Source organism: Bos indicus, chromosome 2 (assembly GCF_029378745.1).
Source record: "Bos indicus isolate NIAB-ARS_2022 breed Sahiwal x Tharparkar chromosome 2, NIAB-ARS_B.indTharparkar_mat_pri_1.0, whole genome shotgun sequence".
Taxonomy (NCBI): Eukaryota; Metazoa; Chordata; class Mammalia; order Artiodactyla; family Bovidae; genus Bos; species Bos indicus.
In genome coordinates this window covers 725,497-752,558 of record NC_091761.1, presented here as the reverse complement: position 1 = coordinate 752,558, position 27,062 = coordinate 725,497, and the positions used below count along the sequence as shown (strand labels likewise).

The 27,062-nt window shown below is 38.0% G+C and overlaps 1 protein-coding gene across 6 annotated transcripts in view; it reads left to right on the top strand.

Moving 5' to 3' along the window:
- HERC2 (HECT and RLD domain containing E3 ubiquitin protein ligase 2) overlaps window positions 1-27,062 on the top strand; it is a 234,998-nt gene that overhangs the window by 132,830 nt on the left and 75,106 nt on the right. For all 6 annotated transcript variants that reach the window (XR_011570152.1, XM_070801388.1, XM_070801376.1 and 3 more), the window contains 9 exons: window positions 1,645-1,813; window positions 1,913-2,038; window positions 3,508-3,616; window positions 3,733-3,872; window positions 8,556-8,746; window positions 9,338-9,443; window positions 9,539-9,630; window positions 18,989-19,164; window positions 25,820-25,931. Coding sequence is in view for 5 of the 6 variants with exons in the window: in XM_070801388.1 (XP_070657489.1) it covers window positions 1,645-1,813; window positions 1,913-2,038; window positions 3,508-3,616; window positions 3,733-3,872; window positions 8,556-8,746; window positions 9,338-9,443; window positions 9,539-9,630; window positions 18,989-19,164; window positions 25,820-25,931 (1,221 nt within the window). In the remaining variant the exon portion in view is untranslated. The remainder of the gene's footprint in view (window positions 1-1,644; window positions 1,814-1,912; window positions 2,039-3,507; window positions 3,617-3,732; window positions 3,873-8,555; window positions 8,747-9,337; window positions 9,444-9,538; window positions 9,631-18,988; window positions 19,165-25,819; window positions 25,932-27,062) is intronic.

The following is a 27,062-nucleotide window of genomic DNA, read 5'->3' as shown; positions in this document are numbered from 1 at the left end:
GCTTGGTTTCTCTGGTGATCCCATGGATTATATAGTCCATGGAATTCTCCAAGCCAGAATATTGGAGTGGGTAGCCTTTCCCTTCTCCTGGAGATCTTCCCAACCCAGGGATCGAACCCAGGTCTCCTGCATTGCTGCTGCTGCTAAGTCACTTCAGTCGTGTCCGACTCTGTGTGACCTCATAGACAGCAGCCCACCAGGCTCCCCCGTCCCTGGGATTCTCCAGGCAAGAACACTGGAGTGGGTTGCCATTTCCTTCTCCAATGCATGAAAGTGAAAAGTGAAAGGGAAGTCGCGGGTTGCCATTTCCTTCTCCAGTGCATGAAAGTGAAAAGTGAAAGGGAAGTCGCTCAGTCGTGTCTGACTCTTCGCGACCCCGTAGACTGCAGCCTACCAGGTTCCTCCGTCCATGGGATTTTCCAGGCAGGAGTACTGGAGTGGGGTGCCATTGCCTGAGCCACCAGGGAAGCCCAAGAATACTGGAGAGGGTAGCCTATCCCTTCTCCAGCAGATCTTCCCGACCCATTAGTATACTTTAGTGAAAATCCCGGAAATGGTCTCATTTCTCCTCTAAATAAGTCAACAACATGTATCTCTAAATAAAGGATTTTATTTTTAACTTACTGACAGTACTGTTACTTAACATTGCCTAACAAAGTAAACAGTAATTCCTTACTATTATCTCATTATCTAATTCTGCCTCAGATTTTCCCAGTTTTTTCCAAAAATAGCTTGTTACAATAATTTTTTAAGATTTAGATACAAATAAGATTACACCCACATTTGGGTGATGTGTATTTTTAACCTAGAACCATTTTTTACTCTTTTTTTTTTCTTTTCATGCCATTTATTTGTGACTAAAATTATGTTGCCCCACATCTTCCTCCCTGTCGTCTGCATCTCCTGTAAAGTCCGAATGAGGGCTGGAGGTTGATTGGACTTTGGCTGCATCTTGGGAAAGACTATTGTATTATGGCCCACCATGCAGTGTTGTCATGTGTACCATCCAGTCTTTATTAATTGTCCATCTTGGAGCTTTAGTAGTGATTAATGTTATTATCTAGATAATGTTATTATCTAAATAATAATGTTATTATCTATTATGCATAATAGTGATTTTCTAAATTTGTCATTCCTTCCAAATTTATTATCTAGAGTTCTGTACATTGAAAAAAACTTTATCCACTCTTGTCACTCTAAAATAGTTTGTATAGGAAAGGCAGAATAGATGGTTGCTTTTTGTTTGCTTGTATTATGAATTTTCAGTTGTGTATTGGTAATCCTATACTATAAAAAGATGACCAAGAAACCTTTAATTTGCTTGTATGATGAGTTTATTGGCTGATATGGATTTGATGTGTTTCAGTCATTTTTCCTCTTGGTCAGTTTGTTCTTTTGAGGGAACCCATTAATCTTTGATAGCTCCCTTGCTTTCTGGCACAAATTGATCCAAATTCATCTTATGTATTTCCTGCCCCAAACATCAAGCCAGGCAGTTTTCTTAAGAGTTCTGGTGCCATTTTGTATAAAATTATTGAGAGCATGCTGGGTGCTAGAGGAAATTCTTTCTTAGGATAGAGTAATGCTGCTTTACAATTGATCGTTTCACCTATACATTGGACTGTATTTTTAACTTAATTTTAGGTGGGAATGATGGTTAGATGCTGTCGAACATATGAAGAGGTGTGTGAAGGAGATGTGGGCAAAGTCATCAAATTGGATAGGGATGGATTACATGACCTCAATGTGCAGTGTGATTGGCAGCAGAAAGGAGGCACTTACTGGGTTAGGTATATTCATGTGGAACTTATAGGTGAGAACATTCTTTATTAAGTTCTTTTGACTTTCTTAATTAGATTCAGAGTTCCCCAAAATGAATGCTAATTATATGTTTTTTTATTGGAATCTCTAGGCTATCCTCCACCAAGTTCTCCTTCTCACATCAAAATTGGTGATAAAGTTCGTGTCAAAGCCTCAGTCACAACACCGAAGTACAAGTGGGGATCTGTGACTCATCAAAGTGTGGGGGTTGTGAAAGGTAGTATTACCTAGGCAAGAAAACTCCCAAGGGCTTAGCTTTTCATCAACTAATGTAAACTCTTTTTTTCATTCAAGGGCAGGAAAAACAAGCCTTATGATATATACATAGTATTCTTTTGCTTTTCAGTACTCTGTAGAGCTGCAGCACACCTGTTACTGGACAGAGTCGGGTGTATTAACTCATTGCAGATGGGAGAATGCATACCCTGGAAATGGGATGTCTTCATAAGTGGTGTAACAAAGACTAATGGAATTTGCATTTGGTATTTTTGGGGAGGGTTTAGGAAATTGGGGTAATTCTAAGAATGGATATCTTAATAAATACTATTTAGAAGGAAGAGATAATGGACTCATGATGAGCTTATGCTTGGCAAGGAAGCAGTTGTTTATACTAATCAGGATGGGCTTGTGGTTTGGATTAGATTGAATGTGACCAGATATGTTAAAAGAGTGGTTTTGTTTTTACCTCAGTCTGTCACAGTCTCAGGGTGGCCTTGTGTTGGGGTTCTTTGAAGTTCTGTCAATCCTGCCAAATGGCTAGCTCCTTCAGTGTTTTTCTCTCTTTTAATAAATTTAAGAAATAGATTTGTGCAAATGATAGAAGTTGGCAACTGGAAACACAAAATTTTCCTCACTTTATGTTTAATGTGATATACTTGAGATTTCAAATCAAACATGGCACCCTTTAAATGGTATACATATCCATTTTAACAGTTGCATGAGAAATGATTAAGTATTTGTGTGGTTTTATTTTATCTTAAATTTGCTCTCAGTGCCATTTTTCTTTGTTTTGTCTTCCTTTATCCTTGTAGGAAAACCTCTTACTGTACAGCTTAGATTAAAAATGGCCACAGTGGTGGTACTTTCCCAGTGGGCCCAGGGGTATTAGTGTTTCTTCGATTACATAAGAACAATTATTTAATATTTTACTTTAACAGTTTTCAGTTTTGTTTAACAGTTTTCTGAAGCGATTCTTCAAAGCTTTACAAATCAAAGCAAAGATAAATTTAAAGAATAACTTGATTTAGAAGTTAATATTTAGAGTAGCTTTCACCAAAGGGCAGTAGATATATTATTAATGTAATTTTTATTCCCTAAGATACTGAATGGAGTTTTTGCTTGGTGTAATTAAATGAACCTTCTTACTGTAGAAAATTTTAAACATATACAAAAATAGAGACTATAGTATAAAGAACTTCTGTGTACTCATCACCTGGCATCAACAGTTGACAACTACTGGCCAAAGTTGTTCATCCATGATCCTCTCCCTCCATTATTTTGAAGCTAATTCCCAATTGACATCATGCGTTAGTTCATCCAAAAGTGTCTTAGTATGCCTCTCTAAAAGAGAAGTACTCTTTGTAAAACAAAAACAACTATAATACAGTGTCACATAGCTAGGTATAGATTTAATTTTAGGTTTTTGTTGGTGACAGAGATGTTTCAAACAATTTCTGTCTGTCCTAGCTTTCAGTGCCAATGGAAAAGATGTTATTGTCGACTTTCCTCAGCAGTCTCACTGGACTGGGCTGTTATCAGAAATGGAATTGGTACCTAGTGTTCACCCTGGGGTTACGTGAGTTTTATTTTTATATTGCCAGATTTGTTTGGGAGGAATGGTTTTCTTTGGAATTAAATTTGATAGCTGACCTCATGTTTTTCTTATCAACTCAATGGCTATTTTAAAAATAGGTGTGATGGCTGTCAGATGTTTCCCATCAATGGATCTAGATTCAAATGCAGAAACTGTGATGACTTTGATTTTTGTGAAGCTTGCTTCAAAACCAGAAAACACAACACCAGACATACATTTGGCAGAATAAATGAACCAGGTATAGTAGACTGGTTATCTTCTCTTTCAACAGACTATTATTAGATAATTATTGTGGATACTTAATTTTCCTCTTTAAAGTTCATATTGGTGAGCACTATACTGTGTACACAGTGAGACAGGAAAGGTGGTCCTGCCCACTTGATGAATTGCTGTTTTGTTTTTTTTTCCCAAGTAATGAGTAGTCCATGGAACTAGAATAACTGTTGTTTGCTTGTATTTTCATAAAGAGTAAATGGACTCAAGAAACTAATAAATGTTTTGTTGGATGGGATGTAGAATTGGATAGACTTATTTGTATGTCTTTTAGTATATATATATATATATTTTTTATTATGGTAAAATATATGCAACATAAAATTTGCCATTTTAATCACTTCTAAGTGTATAATTAAGAGAATATTGCACACTGTCAACAGTCAGTATTTTTAAGACTTTTTCACCATTCCAATATAGGAGTGTACCAATTAAGCAATAATGCCCATTCTTCCCTTCCCCAATCCCTGGCGACCTCTTATCCACTTTCTGTCTCTGAATTAGACAGAGACAGGTACCTCATTTATAAGTGTAACCACACAAAATTTGTGTTTTTGTGTATCTAACTTATTTCACCTTAGATTATGTTTCTAGGGTTCATGTTACATAGTGTGTATCAGAATTTAATTTCATCTTATGACTGACTAATAGTCCATTGTATGTATATATCACATTTTGCTTATCTAGTCCTCTATTAATGGATATTTGGGTTGTTTATACCTTTCAGCTATTGTGAATAATGTTGCTATGAACACTGATAGACAAATGTGTCCCTATTTCAAAACTAGGAGTAGAATTGCAGGGCCATTCTGTAGTTCTTTAACTTTTTAAGGAACCATCAAAATGTTTTCCACGGTGACTGCAGCATTTTATGTTCCTACCAGCAGTGGGCTTCCCTGGTGGCTCAGACGGTAAAGCGTCTGCCTGCAGTGCGGGAGACCTGGGTTTGATCCCTGGTTTGGGAATATACCCTGGAGAAGGAAATGGCAACCCACTCCAGTACTCTTGCCTGGAAAATTCCATGGACTGAGGAGCCTGGTAGGCTACAGTCCATGGGGTCGCAAAGAGTCAGACTCGACTGAGCGACTTCAATTTCACTTTTTTTCACCAGCAGCATATGAGGATGCTGGTTTTTCCACATGCTCACCATTTTATTTTCTTTCTTCTTTTTTGAAGCCATGCTAATGGTGAGAAGTAGTTATCTCATTGTGATTTTGATTTTTGAGTTTCCCTAGTGATAAATGGCTTTGAGCCTCTTTTCATGTGCTTTTTGCTCTTTATATATCTTTGGCAAAGGGGTGTGTCAGCTCAGTTTCAAAACTTTTGATGTTAGTTTGCAGGAATTCTTTATGTATTGTGGGCATCAAATCAGATATGTGATTTGCAAATATTCTACCCTATTCTGTTGGTTTTCTTTTCACCCTCTTGATAGGATTCTGTGATAAAAGTTTTACATTTTAATGAATTTTAATTTATTGTTTCTTTTGTTTGTCTGTGCCATTTGATGTCATACTTATTTCTGGGTCCACTTCAGAAATCACTGCTAAACCCAAAGTTGTGAAAATCCGTCCCTATGTTTATAAGAGGTTTATAGTTTGAACCACTTTGAGTTAATTTCTATACATAGTATAATATGTAATTTCATCCTTTTAAGTATGTGTATCCAGTTTTTCCAAAACTATTTGTTGAGAAGACTGTCCTTTCACTATTGAATGGTCTTGGCACCCTTTCTGAAAATCAGTTGACCATAGATGTGAGAGTTTTTTCCTGGGTTCTCTCGTCTACTCTGTTGGTCTTTTTGCCTATCCTTACATAAGTACCACACCGTGACACTGTGATTATTGTAGCTTTTGTAGTAAGTCTTGAAATTGGGAAATGTGAATCTTTCAGCCTTCTTCTTTTTCAAGAAGGGTTTTAACTATTTGGTGTCCCTTGGAAGTCAATATAAATTTGGGGATGGATTCTACTTCTATGAAAAATAGTATTTTGATAGGAATTGCATGTACTCTGTATATCACTTTGGACAGAATTGTCAGTTGTCTTTGCTTAGATCTTCTTTAGTTTCTTTCATCAGTGTTTTGTGATTAGTGTATAAGTCTTGTGTGTTCTTGGTTGAATTTATTCCTAAGTGTTTATTTTTCATGCTATATTAAATTATTATTTTAAAATTCCTCCTTGAAATATCTATTGCCAGTGCAGAGAAATACACACTACACATGTTCAGTACATAGTTTCAACACATTTTGCTTGTTGAATTTATATCTAACAACTTAGAATTTATTTTCTCTGACTGAGTTTGTTTTGTTTTGGCTTTTTTTGTAGTCTTCATTAGTTTTCTATGTGTAAGATATATATGTTGTCTGTGATCTGGGATAGTCTTACTTTTTCTTCCTTTCCAATTTGGATACCTTATATTTCTTTTTCCTGCCTTACTGCTTCAGCTAAGTGTTTCAGTACAAAGCTGAATACAAGTGGCAAAAATGGGCATCTTTGTCTTGTTTTTTGACTTATCATAGGGGGAGCTTTCAGTTTTTAAGTATTGTGTACAATGTTAGCTGAAGGTTTTTCATAAATAGCTTTTATCATGTTGAGAATGTTCTTTTATAGTCCTAATTTATAATACCTTTTTATCTTTATGAAGGAGATCTGCTTTTGAGATACTCTTGTATCTCAAAGATTTGTGTAAGATTTATCTTACACAAATCTTACACATGCATATATACATATTTCTTTGTATTTATCTTTCTTGCAGTTAGTAATGCTTTTAATTAATTAATTTTCCAGCTTTTTTGAGCTATAATTGACATATGACATTGTATAAGTATAAAGTGTTCAGTGGGATGCTTTGGTACACATATATTGCAAAATGATTACTGCAGCAAGGTTGGTAGTTAACACATCCATCACTTCTCATTATAACTACCTGTTTTTTGGTGTGTGTGGTAAAAAAATTTCAGGTTTTTTTTTTCCCAGCTTTCAAAGTAGGGCTTTTAAAATCTGTGCTTTGATATCTTTTGTTTGTTTTGGACAATTTCCCGTCATCCAGTATTTTTTCTATTATTAATCTCTGCCCTATTTTCTTTTCCTTCTTTTTTGGGATTCTTCTTTCTGATAAGATAGATCTTATTTCTGTTTATTAAATTTTTCACATCATTTATGTTTTCTAAACTTATGCTCTTCAGTTCTTCATTCTAGATAATTTTTGCTAGTTCTCTTTTTCATCTGAATCTAGTCTGCTGGTAAACCTATTCATTGAGTTTTTTATTTTAATTGTTGTATTAAGCAGTTCTCATCTTTTAAAAAATAATTTTCAATTCTCTGCTGAAATATTCAGTGTCTTATCTTTTCAAACATACTAAGTATAGTTATTATAAAATTTGTACTTTATAATTCTATCTGGAGCCTCTGTGAGTCTCTCTCTATTGTCTGTCATTTGTCATAGGTTGTAGTCATGTTCCCTTGTCTCCTCATTTTCCATCATGTACTGGACATATGGTAACAAAAGTTACTTCTTGAATCAATTTGAGGCCTATGATGCTACCTTTCTCCAGAGATGGAGGGAGAGAGGGTTGATCTTCTCGGTAATTGGTGCATGTGTGTTTTGTAAGTTACTTCAGTTGAGTCAGACTTTTTTGCAACCCTATTGATGTAGTCTGCCAGGGTCTTCTGTCCATGGGATTCTCCTGGTGAGAATACTGGTGGAGGTTGCCATACCCTCCTCGGGGGTCAGGGGATCTTCCTGATGCCCAGGGATTGAACCCCTCTCTCTCATATCTCCTTTGTCTGCAGGCAGGTTCTTTACCACTAGTGCCATTTGGGAATTCTAGGTAATTGGCGTAAGAATTAACATCTGGGCTCACCTCAGTCCAGTTTCGTTGATGGAGATGATTTCATGCAGAACTGCAATCTGGAAACAAACAGACAACTTTGTAGAGTTAACTCTTCTCTTCCTCTGTGGTTCTTCCCATTGAGACCCTAGCTCAGAGTGTGAGTTTTTCTTTGTGTTTCTTCTTTCGTGATGGGCTGTGCTGTGTGTCCTGTTTAAGGTTCCCTTTAGAAACTGACAAATACCACTGGGGAAAAGCATTTTTTGATCCACAGAGCAGCTCATTCTGATGCCTTTCATCTTAGCCTTCCTCCAATTCTGGTCCCACAATTCTTTATCAGCTTGTTTACTCTGATATTTTCAAGATTTATTCATCTTTAAATGTTTTGTCTGCCTCTTCTACTTGTCCTCAATGGAAGAGATAGATCAATTCCCAGATTTGCCATTTAAGAAAGTAGAAACTCTTCAAGTTTGTTTTATTGCATTTATGAAAACTTTTTAAAAAATGTCTTCTGTAAGCACAGTTACTGAACTTCATACCCCGCTTTTATATGTCCTTCTATCTGGAGATACATCACTCTGTTGTTACTTGAGGGAGTCAAGTGGAATAAATCATAGTATTATATGAACTTCATCTCATAAATTGGGATAAAATACCTTGGCTAGGTTTTTTGAAGCCGTTTAAGTATTATGTAATAGCTCCTTCTAATTTGGAAACTTACTGTTTTCTTGAAGTAAGGACCTCAATAAAAAATTCTTTATTTCTTGGTTGTGAAGTTTCTGTTCTACAAGTATTAACACTGTTTGGCCATCATTAAATAGGACAGTCTGCAATATTTTGTGGCCGTTCTGGAAAACAGCTGAAACGCTGTCACAACAGTCAGCCAGGAATGCTGCTGGATAGCTGGGCACGGATGGTGAAGAGTCTAAATGTGTCATCCTCTGTGAACCAAGCCTCTCGTCTTATTGATGGCAGTGAGCCCTGCTGGCAGTCCTCTGGTTCACAAGGAAAGGTAGTGTGCCATGGGGGCATGTCCAAAGACACTTTTGTTTAGAAGTGTTACGTTTTAGAGCTTGAACACAAACTTTGAAAATCCTATGAAGGTATACTGGGATGTCACCTGTCAGTACTCATTTTATATTTTAGTTCATAATTATTTTAATGGTACAGAGTAATATGCCATTTAGTTTTCATTGTCAGAGATTTTAAAAAATATAAATGATAGATTTTATCTAACTGATAGAGAGTTAAATAGGGCTTTGTTTTGTTTTACTCCCCCACATAAAATGTATGAGTTCAGATTCTGCTTCTTGTTAGAAGATTTTCTAATATACCCTAATAAATATATGTTTATTTTTTAGAATGTTATTTTAATTGCACTTATATTTGGGTGTGCCTCATCTAGCCATGAAGGTTAGACTTGGAGAATGGTGCTTTTCCTCTACTTTGATTCTAATGTTTTCTGTAACCCACCCATTGATGGATATTAATGGACCACCCTATGTCAAAAGGCTATAAACACATCATTTCTGGGGCATAGAGGGAGGCTTTCTTCTAATAAACAAGTAATGGAGTAGAATACTTATTTCTTTTTCTTTTAAAGCATTGGATTCGTTTGGAGATTTTCCCAGATGTTCTTGTTCATAGATTAAAAATGATTGTAGATCCTGCTGACAGTAGCTACATGCCTTCCCTGGTTGTTGTGTCAGGTAATTGAGTTACTTTACTCAAAAAAGTATCTTCTATTATATAATGAAAACTTCTTTGTCTGATTCCTTTATGCTCCTGTCCCTTTATTTCTTAGGTGGAAATTCACTAAATAACCTAATTGAATTAAAGACAATCAACATCAACCCCACTGACACAACGGTATCTCTTCTGAATGACTGCACAGAGGTGAGTAGATTAGATAGTGTTCCTCTTTTTTAAGGTATAATTATATAGATTTTTTATTGATATATAGTTAATTTACAGTGTTTTCAGTTGCTAAGTGATTCAGTTATACATACATGGGTGTGTGTGGAAAAGTTGCTCAGTTGTGTTCGACTCTTTGCGATCCCATGGACTTCTCCATGGCCAGAATAATGGAGTGGGTAGCCTTTCCCTTTTCCAGGAGATCGTCTCAACCCAGGAATCAAACCCAGGTCTCCCGCATTGCAGGCAGATTCTTTACCAGCTGAGCTGCAAGGGAACCCCAAGAATACTGTGTGTATACATTATATATAATGTGTGTGTGTATATGTATTCTTTTTCAAATTCTTTTCCATTAAAGGTTATTAAAAGATCTTGAATATAGTTCCCTGTGCTCAACTCTTTACGACCCCACGGACTGCAGCATGGCAGGCCTCCCTGTCCCTCACTGTCTCTTGGAGTTTTCCCAAGTTCATGTTCATTGAATTGGTGATGCCACCAACCATCTCATCCTTCCTCTCTTGGCCTCTTCTCTTTCTGCCTATATAGTAATATGTAGAGATTAATCCCAAACTCCTAACCCCTGTCTCCCACCCTCGTCCCCTTTTGTAATCATGAATTTGTTTTCTGAGTATATTTCTGTTTTGTAAGTAAGTTCATTTGTGTCATTTTGTTAGATTTCACAGATAAATGATTTCATATGATTTTTTTTTTTTTCTGTCTGACTTACTTAATATGAAATATCTGCATTCATCCATGGTACTGCAAATGGTATTTCATTTTTTTTTTAAATGGCAGAGTAATAGTTCATTGTATATAGGTACCACATTTTTTTATCTTTCTGTTGATGGATATTTAGGTTGCCTCCTTGTTTTAGCCATTGTAACTAGTGCTGCTGTGAACATTGAGGTGTATGTATCTTTATTTTTTTTAAATTTATTTATTTTAATTGGAGGCTAATTACAATATTGTATTGGTTTTGCCATACATCAACATGAATCTGCCACAGGTGTACACGTGTTCTCCATCCTGAACCCCCCTCCCACCTCCCTCCCCATACCATCCCTCTGGGTCATCCCAGTGCACCAGCCCCGAGCATCATGTATCATGCATTGAACCTGGACTGGCGATTCATTTCACATACGATATTATACATGTTTCAGTGCCATTCTCCCAAATCATCCCACCCTTGCCCTCTCCCACAGAATCCATAAGACTTGTATGTATCTTTAGAATTAGAGTTTTGTTCAGATATATGCTTAGCAGTGGGATTGCTGGATCATATGACAACTTTATTTTGATTTTCTAACGAACCTCGGTACTGTTCTCCCTGGTCACTGCACCAATTTACATTCCTACCAACAGTGCAGGAGGGATCCCTTTTCTCCACACCCTCTCCAGCATTTATTATTTGTAGCCTTTTTGATGATGTCCATTGTGACTGGTATGAAGTGATACATCATCATAGTTTTCAATTGCATTCGTCTAATAATTGGTCATCTTTTCATGTGCCTGTTGGCCATCTGTATGTCTTATTTGGAGAAGTATCTATTTAGGTCTTCTGCCAGTTTTTTGATTTGTTTGTTCATGAGCTGCTTGTATATTTTGAGATTAATCCTTTGTCAGTTGCTTTGTTTGCGATTGTTTTCTTCATTCATTTCATCTTGTTTATAGTTTCCTTTGCTGTGCAAAAGCTTTAAGTTTAATTAAGTCCCATTTGTTTATTGTTGTTCATATTTCCATAACTCTGGAAGGTGGGTCAAAGAAGATCTTGCTGCTACTTATGTCAAAGAGTATTCTGCCTATATTTTCCTCTAATAGTTTTATAGTATCTGGTCTTCGATTTAGGTCTTTAATCCCTTTTGAGTTTATTTTTGTGTATAGTATTAGGGAGTGTTCTAATTTCTTTAATTTTCATGTAACTGTCTAGCTTTCCCAGCACCATTTACTGAAGAAACCATCTTTTCTCTGTTGTATGATCTTGCCTCATTTGTTGTAGATTGATTGACCATTGATGTATGTGTTTATTTCTGGGCTTTCATTCTGTTGATCTATATTTCAGGTTTTGTGTGATTTCCATACTGTTTTGATAACTGTAGCTTTGTAGTATAGCCTGAAGTCAGGAGCCTGATTTCCTCCAGCTCTATATTTCTTTCTCAAAGAGTACTTTGGCTTTTTGGGGTACTTTGTGTCTCCATACAAATTAAAAAATTTTTTTCTTCTTGTTCTCTGAAAAATGCCATTGATAACTTGATAGTGATTGCATTGAATCTATAAATTGCCTGGGATAGTATAGTTCACACAATATCAGTTCTTCCAATCCAAGAACAAGGTCTATCTTTCCATGTGTTTGTATTGTCTTCTTTTTCCTTCATTAGTGTCTAAAGCTTTTGAAATGCAGGTTTTTTGCCTCCTTAGGTAGGTTTAGTCTAGTTATTTTATACTTTTTGATGTGATGATTAAGGGGATCGTTTCCTTAATTTCTTTTTCCGATCATTGTTTCTCTTTCTGATTTAATCTCTTTCTTTCATTGTTAGTGCATAGAAATGCAACAGATTTTTGTGTATTAATTTTGTATTCTGCAAATTTACTGAATTCATTGATAAGCTCTAGGTAGTTTTCTGGTAGCATCTTTGGATACATTTAGTCCATTTACATTTAGCGTGTTTATCCATAAGTATGTTTATATTGCCATTTTGCTGTTTTGAGTTTGTTTTCATAGGTCTTTTTTTCCCTTTTTCCTTTGTTCTCTTCTCTTGTAACTTGACTCACTTTAGTGTAAGTTTGCATTTCATTTCCTTTTTTGTGCGTATTTCTATTATAGATTTTTGTTTTCTGGTTAATGTGAGTTTTTTGTTCAACAGTCTAGTTATATATGTGCTTGTTTTAAGTTGCTTATCTCTTAATTTTAAACATTTTAGATACCGTGCATTTGTACTCTACTCCCCTCATGGTCATTGTTTTTCAATTCATGCCTCACATCTAATTATTTTGTATAACCCTTAAACCCTTATGTGGGATTTTTACTACTTTTGTCTTTTAACCTCCCTACTAGCTTTATGTTTGGATGATTTTCTGTCTTGCTTCTAGTTGTGGCCTTTTCTTTTGCACCTAGAGAAGTTCCTTTAGAGTTTATCATAAAGCTTGTTTGGTGTTCCTGAGTTGTTCTTAAAAAATGTTTACTTGTCTGTAAAGCTTTTGTTTTCTCCATCAAATTTCAGTGAGAGCTTTTGCTGAGTATTCTTGGGTGTAGATTTTTCTTTTTCATCACTTCGAGTATTTTATGCCAGTCTCTTCTAGTCTGCAGAGTTCTTTCCTCAAAAAAAAAAAAAAAATCCACTAATAGCATTATTGCAGATCCCTTGTATGTTATTTTTTACTTTTCCTCTGTTACTTTTAACATTCTCTCTTTTTGTTCATTTTTTTTTTCATTTAGTTTATAATATGTCTGCACATATTCCTCTGCAGGTTAATCCTTTATGGGACTCTATGCACCTCCTGGACTTGGTTGACTTTTTCCTTTCTCAAGTTAGGGAAGTTTTCAGCTATTATCTCCTCAAATATTTTATCAAACACCTTTTCTCTTTTTCTTGGACCTTTATAATATGACTATCTGTGTGCTTGATATTGCCCTAAAGATCTCTTAAACTGCCCTTATTTCTTTTTGTTCTTTTTTTCTGTGTGGTGGTGGTGATTTCCGCTATTCTGTCTTCCAGCTCATTAATCCATTCTTCTGTCAGATTTAGTTTACTATTCATTCCTTCTAATGTATTGTTCATTTCGCTTATTGTACTTATTAATTGTGTGGTTCTGTATATTTTCTATTTTTTTCTTAAAACGCTTCTAATTTCTCTCTCTGGGTATCCATGCTCCTCTTGAGTTCTTTGATCATCTTTACCATAATTACTGTGAACTCTTTCCCTGGTAGATTGCCTGAGAATCGACCACATCAGTTTGTTTTCCTTCTGATGTTTTATCCTGCTCCTTCATCTGAAGCATATTCTATTGTTTGAGTTTGTCAAAATTGCTTCTTGTGTTTTTGTGTACGTGGTAGGTTGGTTCTATTTCTCAGCCTTGGAGAAGTGGCCCTCTATAAGAGAGGTCCTATGCAATCCAGCAGTGAACTTCCTTTCATCACTGAAGAAAGGGCCAGGGGCCTGCTGGTTTCAGGATAGGATCTGGTCTGCATTTACAGACTTGATGTGTTGGCTGCAGGATTAATAGTTTTCTTACTTCTGGCAGGCATTGTTATTGTTCATTTGCTAAGTCGTTTCCGACTCTTTGTGATCCCGTGGACTGCAGCACACCAGACTTTCCTGTCCTTCAGTATCTCCCAGAATTTGCTCAAATTCATGTCCATTGTATCAGTGATGCCATCCAACCATCTATCTGATCCTCTGTTAACCCCTTCTCCTCCTGACTTCAATCTTTCCCAGCACCAAGGTCTTTTCCAATGAGTCGGCTCTTCACATCAGGTGGCCAAAGTATTTGAGCTTCAGCAGCAGTCCTTCCAGTGTATATCAGGGTTGATTTCCTTTAGGATTGACTGGTTTGATCTCCTTGTACTCCAAGGGGCACTAAAGAGTGTTCTCTGGCACCACAGTTCTCAAGCATCAGTTCTTGGGTGCTCAGCCTTCTTTGTGATCCAATTCTCACATCCGTACATTACTACTGGAAAAATCATACCTTTGACTCTACAGACCAAAATGATATCTCTGCTTTTTAATATGCTATCTAGGTTTGTCATAGCTTTTCTTCCAAGAAGCAAGTGTCTTTTAATTTTGTGGCTGCAGTCACCATCTGCAGTGATTTTGGAGCACCGTCTGCAGTGAAATAAAATCTGTCACTGTTTCCATTTTGTCCCCATCTATTTGTGATGATGTGATCTGACTGGGTGCCATGGTTCTTGTTTTTTGAATATTGAGTTTAAGCCAGGTTTTTCACTCTCCTCTTTCACCCTCATCAAGAGGCTCTTTAATTCCTCTTCAGTTTCTGCCATTAGAGTGGTATCATCTGCATATCTGAAGTTGTTGATATTTTTTATAGTTGAGATTCCTGGTGGGAGGGGCTGGTGCCTGTCCTCTGGTAGGTGAAGTTGGGTCTTGATCCTCTGGTGGGCAGGGCCTTGTCTAGAGTCAATTGAAGTTGATGGGTAGGGCTGTGTCCCCACCCTGTTTGTTGTTTGGGCTGAGGCCTTGTAGCACTGGAGTCTAGAGTCTGATGTTTGGAGCCAGGTCTTGGTGTCAGAATGTTGTCTTCCATGATAGCTCATGCAGCTGAATATTTCCCCAGTGTATCTGCCACCATTGTCTGCACACACAGGCGGGGCCACAGCCACCCCTGCCTCCCCTTTGAGGAGACCCTCTTAAGACCAGCAGGTAGGTGTGGCCCCAGCACCTATCCGATTACTGCTTTTGCTCTTGGTCCTGGCACGTATGAGGTTTTGCAGGTGCCCTGTATGAGTGAAGTATCCCCCTACCCCAACCCGTCCTCCTTCTAGAGCTCATCTAGTCAGGCCCCTATGACCTTCAAGGACAAATGTTCTTAAGGTTCTCTTTCCTGTGCCAGACCCCCAGGCTGGGGAAAGTGACATGAGAAAAACTCTTGAATATAATTATTCTCCAATTTGTGGGTCGCCAACCCTGGAGGGACTTTCAAGAGTCTTCTCCAACACGACAGTTCAAAAGCATCTTTGGAAAAAAACAAAACAAAACAAAACAAAAGCATCTTTGGCGGAAGTTGGTGATGGACAGGGAGGCCTGGCGTGCTGCAATTCATGGGGTCACAAAGAGTCGGAAACGACTGAGCAACTGAACTGAACTGAACCCTGGAGGGTATGGGATTTGATTATATCAGGAGTTCACACCTTCTGCCATTCTTGTTGTGGTCCATCTTTAGAGGATCTTTCCTGGTGGTTTCAGTCTTTCGGTGATGGTTCTTTTGCAGATTGTTGTGATTTTGTTGTGCTTGTGAGAAGAGATGAGCTGAGGGTTATGCTACTCTGCCATCTTGACCACTCTGATAGTATTCCTTTGGTGGTTTGCAAATGGCAAGAGAGGTTCCTTTTCTCATCATCTCTATAATAATATTGAGCCCATTTTCTCCCCTTAATTAAATAATTGTATTTATTTTAAAATTTGACATGTGTACAACTTGAATTTGTTGCTTACCAGATCAATTTCAAAACAAAACAAATTCCGTCCTCATTGTCTTTGGTTAAAAGCAGGTAAAAAGCTCTAGGCAGAAGTCATTGCCACACACCTTGGGCTTCTTTGGGCATCTAGCATCATGGTATTTCCATTAAATATGTACTAGTAAGCAGTGGTTCTTTTTAACCATATATATGACACTGAAATTGTTTTTGTTTTCATACCTTTAATTTGGTAATAAGGACATTTGCAAAATGAATCCAAGTTAATTTTATCTCTTAAAAATTCTGATAGAATCAGTGAAGGTTATTTTAAATAGAACATATTATAGATTAGTGAGACTGCCACATAAATCTTTCAGTAAATCTACACTATTTTGGTAAATTATATATATTTAAAATAATGCAAATTAAGGCAATTTTTTTTTACTGCTTATATATACATTGTCTCATGAGAAATTGTTTAATTGGTATGATAGTGGATAAAGATGTCAAACATTTGACTTTCTGTTCATCTAAAATTCATCGTAAGTGAGTTTATTTTTAAATTATTAAGTGCTGTTTGTCAGTCATTGCTTTATTATTTTGGTATTCCCACAAAGGGCTTCCCAAGAAGCTCGCATGGTAGAGAATCTCCCTGCTGTGTGAGAGACCAAGGTTCAATCCTTATGTCAGGAAGATCTCCTGGAGAAGGGAATGGCAACACACTCCATTGTTCTTCCCTGGAGAATTCCATAGACAGAGGAGCCTGGTGGGCTATAGTCCATGAGTCGCAGAGTCAGACACGACTGAGCAACTAACACACATGCCCACATAAGGACAGACAGGTTTCATGGGGTCCTAGTGTGTTATATCAAAGAACCTGGTACACAGCCAGTCATAGATTAATTTTTTTTAAGAGTGGAAAGTTGGTAACTTGTGTCTAGAGACTATGGGACCATACTAGCACTTCCCCTGCCAGATCCAAGAGTTGATTATTTGGCCTTTGTGTACACCGGAAGATTTTTTAAAATTTTCTTCCAGTCTTCAATGAATAAAATTGTAGAACACCATTCATTCTTGAGTGTCATTAAACTATTTTGTGGAATACCATGTAATTAACAGTTACTATCAATGGTGGTAATAATAAAGTGGCCAATGATGAAAATGTAATATATTATTGAGTTTTTTTGAGAAAAGATAATGCATTTAGTGCATTTTATTGTAATAACTTATTCCAGGGTAATGGAAAATGCAGTTTGTCTTATGTCTGAATTATACTACTGAATATTTTTTGTTTGAATTTTGCTTTGTATTTTAAGTAGATCAATAACCAAGGATTAATTTATTTAATAAAAAACTGAGGTTATTATTCATAAAAGATATATTGACTTTAACAAATTTTCAGTTGAAAACAATTTATTATGTATTATTTGATGAGCACAAAATAGCTTATACCACATATATGAGAAATATTAAGCATTGTGAGTACTCAGAAAATTCATGGCCCAGTCTCCACCCATCAGACCAACTTACAAAGTAGAGCATTATCATTCCTAAAGCTATGGAACTCTCTAGCATTGCCTTTCCTCTAAAAATGGCTTGTTAACAGAATTTTTCTAACATAACTGAAAACAGAAAGTATACTGAATCCTCCATGAACCTACCACCCAGTTTCAATGATTATCAACATTTTTGCCAGTCATGTTTCACTAACTCTCTTCCTGTGTTACACCCCATTTTTTTGAGTGTTTTAAAGCAAGTTCTAGCCATGACATTATTTCAGTAGTGAGTACTTCTATTATTAATTTCTGACAAGGACTTTAAAAATGTAACCACAATAAAATCACACCTAAAATTTTGTCTTTAATATGATACAATATCCAGTCAGTGTTTAAAATTTCCCAGTTGTCCCATAAATGTTCTTTGCATTTGCTTTCTATGATTCGTGAGTCAGACAGTATCTGCCCTTTGCACTGCATTAAAATCTTAACCCTTTTGTTTTTTCCTTGCTAAAGAAAGAAACTATCTTTTTTTTTTTCCTATAGAATCTTTCATTTCTCTATTTGTTTTATTCAAATTGTTCTTCCTGTGACATCATAGATATTATAGATCTTAAGGTTTGATAGGTCCCCTGGAAGCAGTCAGTCTTTGTTCACATGAAATATAGGGCTAGAGGGATAAACTACATTTAGAAACGCCATGTATGGGATGTGGGCGTACCACAGGACAGAGGGCCAACTTTAAAATAATGAATGGTGAAGACGTTACAGCGTTTGACCTAGATTTGAACAAGTCCAGAATAGAAAGATGTTTACAAGACAGATAGAAAATTTGATCACTGGTAGCATTTAGATGCGGAGAAGGCAATGGCACCCCACTCCAGTACTCTTGCCTGGAAAGTCCCATAGACAGAGGAGCCTGGTAGGCTGCAGTCCATGGGGTCGCTAAAACTCTGACACGACTGAGTGACTTCACTTTCACTTTTCACTTTCCTGCATTGGAGAAGGAAATGGCAACCCACTCCAGTGTTCTTGCCTGGAGAATCCCAGGGACAGTGGAGCCTGGTGGGCTGCTGTCTATGGGGTTGCGCAGAGTCGGACACGACTGGGGCGACTTAGCAGCAGCAGCAGCATTTAGATGACATAAGACTATTGTTTTAGCTATCATAAGAGTACTGTGGATGTATTTGTTAAATGCTGATATTTCGCTGATACCTACTGAAGTTTTGAAACAACATGTTGTCAGGAATTTTCTTATGATAATCCCTACATGAACAAAATCAATCATACATTGATAATTGTTGGGCTAGTTGGTGGGGTTATGAGTTCTTTGTATAGTTTTTTCTAATTTGTATGTAGTCAAATTTTTTTGTTAAATTTTTATTTTATATTAAAGTGTAGCTGCTTAACAATGGTGTAGTTTCAAGCATAGCAGAGTGAGTTAGCCATACAGATAATGTACCCATTCTCCCTCAAATTCCCCTCCTATCCAGGCTACCACATAACACTGAGCAGTGTTCTCTGTGCTATACAGTAGGTCCTTTTGGTTATCTGTTTTAAATATAGCAGTGTGTGCATGTTGATGTCAAATTCTCTACACTTTAAGTGTTATGAAGGCTTGTGACTTGCCACATACTGCATGTTTCATATGTCCTTCTCTCTAGTTAAAGTGTTTGCCTCTGAAAGCTCTGCAGCTTACTGTGTTTGTGTCTAGTATCACAGGTATATTGAAATTGCCATAAAGCAGTGCAGAAGCTCAGGAATTGATTGTAAAATCCATGGTCTCATCCTGCTGGGACGGATACGTGCAGAGGAGGAAGATATGGCTGCAGTTCCTTTCTTAGCTTCAGATAATGAAGAAGAAGAAGATGAAAAAGGCAACAGTGGGAGGTGAGAGCTATTTGCTTACGCCCACACTCTCACTTTCAAAAGCCAGTATTTAATTAGAGTGTATCTCATAGTGAGAATACATTAGGATTATTGTATTATATAGTCTATATGTATTATATAGACCATATGTATTATATTATTGCTCATAGGACTATTTGGTAAATATTAGTTAAGTTTTCCAAAATTGTAATTTAATTTAATTTTAGGAAAAATTTAATACGGAAACATTGTATTTAGAAAAATTTTTTTAAAAGAAAAAATACAAATGTTTAACTTTTATGCCTGAAATATCACTGTTAATATTTTGGTGTATATTCTTATAGTTTTCTTATTTATTTGTCCCTAATTGTGTTTTCCTGTGGAGATAGTATGTGGTGGTATATATTTTAAAGCCTTTTTTATGTTACGTATTTTATTGTTAACATGTAAATTGAAAGTTTTTATTATAGTAGAATATACATAAGACTTACCATTTTAACCAGTTGTTAAGTGTATTGTTCAGTGGCATTAAATAGTTTATATTATTTGGAAGCTAGAAGCAACATCCATTTTTAGAATATATGTATCCTTTGTCTTCTGTTGTATAATTTTTTAATTGACTCAGTCTATTTATGATTTATATTTATATTTATTGGCTATGCCAAAGCCTTTGACTGTGTGGATCACAATAAACTGTGGAAAATTCTGAAAGAGATGGGAATATCAGACTACCTGACCCGCCTCTTGAGAAACCTGTATGCAGGTCAGGAAGCAACAGTTAGAACTGGACATGGAAAAACAGACTGGTTCCAAATAAGAAATGGAGTACGTCAAGGCTGTATATATTGTCACCCTGCTTATTTAACTTATATTCAGAGTACATCATGAGAAACACTGGGCTGGAAGAAGCATAAGCTGGAATCAAGATTGCCAGGAGAAATATCAATAACCTCAGATATGCAGATGACACCACTTTTATGGCAGAAAGTGAAGAAGAACTAAAAAAGCCTCTTGATGAAAGTGAAAGAGGAGAGTGAAAAAGTTGGCTTAAAGCTCAACATTCAGAAAACGAAGATCATGGCATCTGGTCCCATCACTTCATGGGAAATAGATGGGGAAACTGTGGCTGACTTTATTTTTTTGGGCTCCACGATCACTGCAGATGGTGACTCGCAGCCTTGAAATTAAAAGACACTTACTCCTTGGAAGGAAAGTTATGACCAACCTAGACAGCATATTCAAAAGCAGAGACATTACTTTGCCAACAAAGGTCCGTCTAGTCAAGGCAATGGTTTTCCCAGTGTTCATGTATGGATGTGAGAGTTGGACTGTGAAGAAAGCTGAGTGCCAAAGAATTGATGCTTTTAACTGTGGTGTTGAAGTAGACTCTTGAGAGTCCCCTGGACTGCAAGGAGATCCAACCAGTCCATCCTAAAGGAGATCAGTCCTGGGTGTTCATTGGAAGGACTGATGTTGAAGCTGAAACTCCAATACTTTGGTCACCTGATGCAAAGAGCTGATTCATTTGAAAAGACTCTTATGCTAGGAAAGATTGAGGGCAGGAGGAGAAGGGGATGTCAGAGGAGGAGATGGTTGAATGGCATCACTGATTCAATGGACATGGGTTTGGGTGGACTCTGGGAGTTGGTGATGGACAGGGAGGCTTGGCGTGCTGCGGTTCATGGGGTCGCAGAGTCGGACACAAGAGCAACTGAACTGAACTGATTTATGATATACAACGAATTGGAAGTAACAATATCCACTTTTAAGTTTTTTTAACAGTATAGTTAACACCTAACTCATGGACATCACTTGCTGGTTTTGCTATTATACTTATTTTGTAGTATTTTTTTCAATTTTATTTTCATTATATTTTGAAGAATTTGTGGCTTTGTTGTTCAAACTTTTAACCTGTTGAGGGCAGGTCAGAAGATAGAATGAGTCAGGTGGCAGGAGCCAGCTGCCTGTGCTTCAGGAGCCCTGGAATTTAGGGCAGGCCTCCCCTGGTAGAATGGAGGTTGGGACTTCTAGCATAGCTGACCACACAGTGGACAGAGGGTATAAAGTAAGAAAATTGCATTTTGCCTTGGTTCATGTGCTTGTATTAGAGCACGTTGGAGGTCATATGACTGAATCCATTTTATTATTTGTTTTGGGAAAAAGTATGACCAAACAGAGGTCTGGATTTAGGGACATGGCCACAGTGCCAGTACTGGTGGTGATTCTTAGAGCTGTTTAACCAGCATTCTCTCCAGTTACATCTATAGTAGCTATATTAAGGTGATGAGTGGTAATTGCTTTAAAATATGTCATGGTCAACTTGGTGTACAAGAAAATTATAGTGTCTCCTAGTTCCTAGTGTTTCATAGGAAGCCCCTTCATGGATCATAACCTTGTCCTAGCTAAGGGGCTTGCAATCACTCAATGAAGCTAAGAGCCACGTTGTGCAGGACCTCTCAAGACAAACAGGTCATATCAAAGAGTTCTGACGAAACATGGTCCACTGGAGGTGGGAATGGCAAACCCTTCCAGTATTCTTGCTTCGCGAACTACATGAACAGTTTGAAAGGCAAAAAGATAATGACAGCAGAAGATGAGCCCCCCAGGTCAGAATGTGTCCACTCCTGCTGGGGAAGAGCGGAAAATAGCTCCAGGAAGAATGAAGAGACTGGGCCAAAGCAGAAATGACTTTCAGTTGTGGATTTGTTTGGTGGTGAAAGTAAAGTCTGATGTTAAAGAACAGTATTGCATGGGAACCTGGAATGTTAGGTCCATGAATCACCGTCAGTTAGATGTGGTTGGGCAGGAGATGGCAAGAGTGAGCATCGACATCTTAGGAATCTGTAAAATAAAATGAGTGAGAATCAGATCAGATCAGATCAGTTGCTCAGTCATGTCCGACTCTTTGCGACCCCATGAATCGCAGCACGCCAGGCCTCCCTGTCCATCACCAACTCCCAGAGTTCACTCAGACTCACATCCATCGAGTCAGTGATGCCATCCAGCCATCTCATCCTCTGTCATCCCCTTCTCCTCTTGCCCCCAATCCCTCCCAGCATCAGAGTCTTTTCCAATGAGTCAACTCTTCGCATAAGGTGGCCAAAGTACTGGAGTTTCAGCTTTAGCATCATTCCTTCTAAAGAAATCCCAGGGCTGATCTCCTTCAGAATGGACTGGTTGGATCTCCTTGCAGTCCAAGGGACTCTCAAGAGTCTTTGGGTAAATTCAATTCGGGTAACCCTTATACCTACTAATATGGGCAAGAATCCCTTAGAAATGGAGTAGCCCTCATAGTAAATAAGAGTTGGAAATGCAGTACTTGGGTGCAATCTCCAAATCAACAAAATGCTCTTGGTTCGTTTCCAAGGCAAAACCATTCAATATCACAGTAATCCAAGTCTGTGCTCCAACCACTGATGCCGAAATTGACTGGTTCTGTGAAGACCTACAACACTTTATAGAACTAACAGCAAAAAATTTACTCTTTTTATCATAAAAGATTTGAATGCAAAATTAGGAAGTCAAGAAATACCTGTAGTAACAGGGCAAGTTTGCCCTTGGACTACAAAATGAAGCACGGCAAAAGCTAATAGTTTTGTCAAGAGAAACACTGGTCACAGCAAACATCCTCTTCAACAACACAGGGGAGAGTTCTGAAAGTGTTAGTCACTCAGTTGTGTCTGACTCTTTGTAATCCCATGGATTTTAGCTCACCAGGCTCTTCTGTCAATCAAATTCTTCAGGCAAGAATACTGGAGTGGGTAGCCATTCCCTTCTCCAGGGGATCTTTCCAGTCCAGGGATGGATCCCTAGTCTCCTGATTCCCCGGTGGATTCCTCACCATCTGAGCTACCAGGGAAGTCCTACAAAGTGAAGCAGAGCAAAAGCTAACGTGTTGTCAGGAGAACACACTGGTCATAGCAAACACCCTCTTCCAATAACAAGAGACAACTCTGCATATGGACATCACCCAATGATCGATACTGAAATCAAATGGATTATATTCTTTACAGCCAAAGATGGAGAAGCTATATCCCATTAGCAAGGTACAAGAACTGGAACTGATTGTGCCTCAGATCATGAGTTCCTTATTTCAAAATTCAGGTTTCAATTGAAGAAAGTAGGGAAAACCACTAGACCATTCAGGTATGACCTAAATCAAATCCCTTATGATTAGACAGTGGAGGTGATGAATAGGTTCAAGGGATTAGATCTGGTAGAAAAAGTGCCTGAAGATCTATGGGCAGAGGTTTGTTACATTGTATAGGAGGCAGTGACCAATACCCATCCCAAAGAAAAAAATACTAGAAGACAAAGTGGTTGTCTGAGAAGGTTTTACAAACTGCTGAGAATAGAAGAGAAGTGAAAGGCAAGCAAGAAACGGAAGTATACCCAACTGAATGCAGAGTGCCAGAGAATAGCAAGGAGAGATAAGAAAGCCTTCTTAAGTGAATCCTGTAAAGAAATAGGGGCTTCTCTTGTAGCTCACTCGGTAAAGAATCTGCCTGCAGTGCAGGAGACCTGGTTTCGATCCCTGGGTTGGGAAGATACCCTGGAGGAGGAAATGGCAACCCACTCCAGTATCCTTGCCTGGAAAATCTAATGGACAGAGGAGCTTGGTGGGCTGCAGTCCATGGGGTCGCAAAGAGTCGGGCACGACTGAGTGACTAACTCATGTACTCATGTAAAGAAATAGAGGAAAACAACAGAATGGGAAAGACTAGAAATCTCTTCAAGAAAATTGAAGAACCAAGGGAACATTTCATACAGGGATGGGCATGATAAAGAACAGAAAGGGTAAGGACTTAACAGAAGCAGGAGAGATTAAGAAGAGGTGGCAAGAATGCACAACTATCCAAAAACTACCTTAATGATCCAGATAACCCTGGTGGTGTGGTTACTTACTTGGAGGTGAACATCCTGGAGTGTGACGTCAAGTGGACCTTAGGAAGCATCACTATAAACAAAACTAGTGGAAGTGATGAAATTCCAGCTGAGCTGTTTCAAATCCTAAAAAATGATGCTATGAAAGTGTCCACTCAATATGCCCACAAATTTGGAGAACTCAGAAGTGGCACCAGGACTGGAAAAGGTCAGTTTTCATTCGAATCCCAAAGAAGGGCAGCACCAAAGAATGTTCTAATTGCCATAAAGTTGCATTTCACATGCTAGCAAGGTAATGGTCAAAATCCTTCAAGCTAAGCATCAACAGTATGTGAACCAAGAACTTTCAGATGTACAGGCTGGGTTTAGAAAAGGCAGAGGACCCAGAGATCAAATTGCCAACATTCACTGGGTCATAGAGAAAGCAAGGAAATTTCAGACAAATGTTTACTTCTGTTTCATTGACTACGCTAAAGCCTTTGACTGTGTGGATCCAAAACAAACTGGAAAATTCTTAAAGAGATGGGGATATCAGACCACCTTACCTGTCTTCTGAGAAACACTTATGCAGGTCAAGAAGCAGCAGGTAGAACCAGACAGGGAACAGCAGACTGGTTCAGAATTGGAAAAGGAGTATGACAAGGCTGTATATTGTCACCCTTCTTACTTACCTTATATGCAGAGTACATCAAGCAAAGTGCCGGGCTGGATGAGTCACAGTTAGAATCAAGATTACTGGGACAAATGTTAGCGACTTCAGCTATGCAGAGGATACCACTCTAATGCCAGAAAGCTAAGAGGAACGAAAAAGCCTCTTAATGAGGGTGAAAGAGGAGAGTGAAAAACCTAGCTTTAAGCTCAGCATTCAAAAAACAAAGATCATGACATTAAGTTCTGTCACTTCAAGTTCCATCACTTCATAGCAAATAGATAGGGAAAAGTGGAAACAGTGACAGATTTTATTTTCTTGGGCTCCAAAATCACTGCTGATAGTGAGTGAAGTCATGAATTTAAAAGATAGAAGCAACAAACATAGACAGCATATTAAAAAGCAGATACATCGCTTTGCTGACAAAGGTCCATCTATTCAAAGCTATAGTTTTTCCAGTAGTCATGTACAGATGTGCAGGTTGGACCATAAAGAAGGCTGAGTGCATAAGAATCCGTGCTTTCCAACTGTGGTGCTAGAGAAGACTCTTGCGTGTCCCTTGGAGTACAAGGAGATTAAACCAGTCAATCCTAAAGGAAATCAACCTTGAATATTCATTGGAAGGATTGATGCTGAAACTCAAGCTGCAGTAGTTTGACCACCTGATCTGAAGAGCTGACTCATATGAAAAGACCCTGATGCTGGGAGAGATTGAGGGTAGGATGAAAAGGGGATGATAGAAGATGAGATGGTTGGATGGCATCCCTGACTCAATGGATATGAGTTTGAGTAAGCTCTGGGAGATAGTAAAGGACAGGGAAGCCTTTGTAATCTGTGGGATTGCAGAGAGTCAGATAGGACTTACCGACTAAACAACAATAACAACTCCTAGAAAGATTTCCACCAGGATAAATAGCTAAAGTTAAATTCTAGTATTGAAAGGTAGTATGTTGGTTTGTAGACATTTTGACCCTCTGTACCACTAACTTTTGTGTATACTTCGGATTTTGTTTAGTTATAGCAAAATTTTAAGAGTGTTTGGTAGTAACCATCAAACTGTGTGCTTTAGGTTGTTTCCTCTTTATTTAAAAAATTGGTATGTGATTAACCTCTGTTTCTGTTTTATTTTTTTACTTTGATTAGCCTTATTAGAAAGAAGGCAGCAGGTCTGGAATCAGCAGCTACAATAAGAACCAAAGTATTTGTGTGGGGCCTGAATGACAAGGACCAGCTGGGAGGTCTGAAGGGTTCCAAGGTGTGTGCCTGACACCCCATGCGCTCGCCACCCCACACTGCTTGGGCCCACACAGGCCCAGAGTTAGCCAGGCCTCTTAAAATTCTTATAATGATTTTCCCTTTTATGTGTGTGTGTGTGTTTTAAATTTATTTATTTTTAATTGAAGGGTTTAATATTGCTTTACAATATTGGTTTGATTTCTACTATACATCATACCTTTTATATGTTGTTTTTAAAATGGACTTTTCTTAAGTAATTCTTGACATGAACTCATAGACATTATCATTTTAGGTTCTAAGACGCCTCTGTCCTTGGAAAACAGTGCATGTTAGCTATAGTTGCATTATTGCTGTTTTATAAACTAGAAGATACACTTCCGAAAACATTTGACAAGTGTAGAGGTGAAAATTGTAGACTGTGATTATATTTTAAAGAGTAGGAACGACAAGGTATGCATTTGAACTCGAGTTGAATTCACCTGTGGCTCTCAACTAAGGTGCCACAGAATAGATTCCTCCAAGGTTTAGTGTCTGAAAACAGTTTCTTTTTGACTGAGCATCTGTGTTACTTGGGTTTCTCAGGTTGTGCTATTGGTAAGGAACCTACCTGCCAATGCGGGAGACCCAAGAGATGCAGGTTCAATCCCTGGGTCGGGAAGATCCCCTGGAGGAAGCCATAGCAGCACACTCCAGTATTCTTGCCTGAAGAATCCCACAGACAGAGGAGCTTGGCAGCTTCAGTCCATAAGGTCACAGAGAATTGAACATGACTGAAGCGACTTAGCACAGACACAACTTAGTATTTCACGAGACCTCACTCATTGTAAGATCCCTGTTATTTGCATTGTTGAGACACTGAAACGGAAAGTTAGAACTCATTCATTTTGAGACCATGGTTCTAGTATGATGAAAATGATCCTATATAATTCAGCAGCCTTGGGTTCCCTTTGTTTTTGAGGCCGCTGCACTGCCTTTGGAGATGTGTGGGGCCCAGGAGATCTGGGCTCTTCTCTTATTACTGTGGGCTCTCTAGAGGGCCCTGTGTGCACATGGGTGTTTGCACACGAAAGGCAGATGGGTGCTTCATAGTTGGGATGAAGAGCATCCTTCTTCCATGGTAGCATTGCCTGTTTGATACTTCATGACGTAT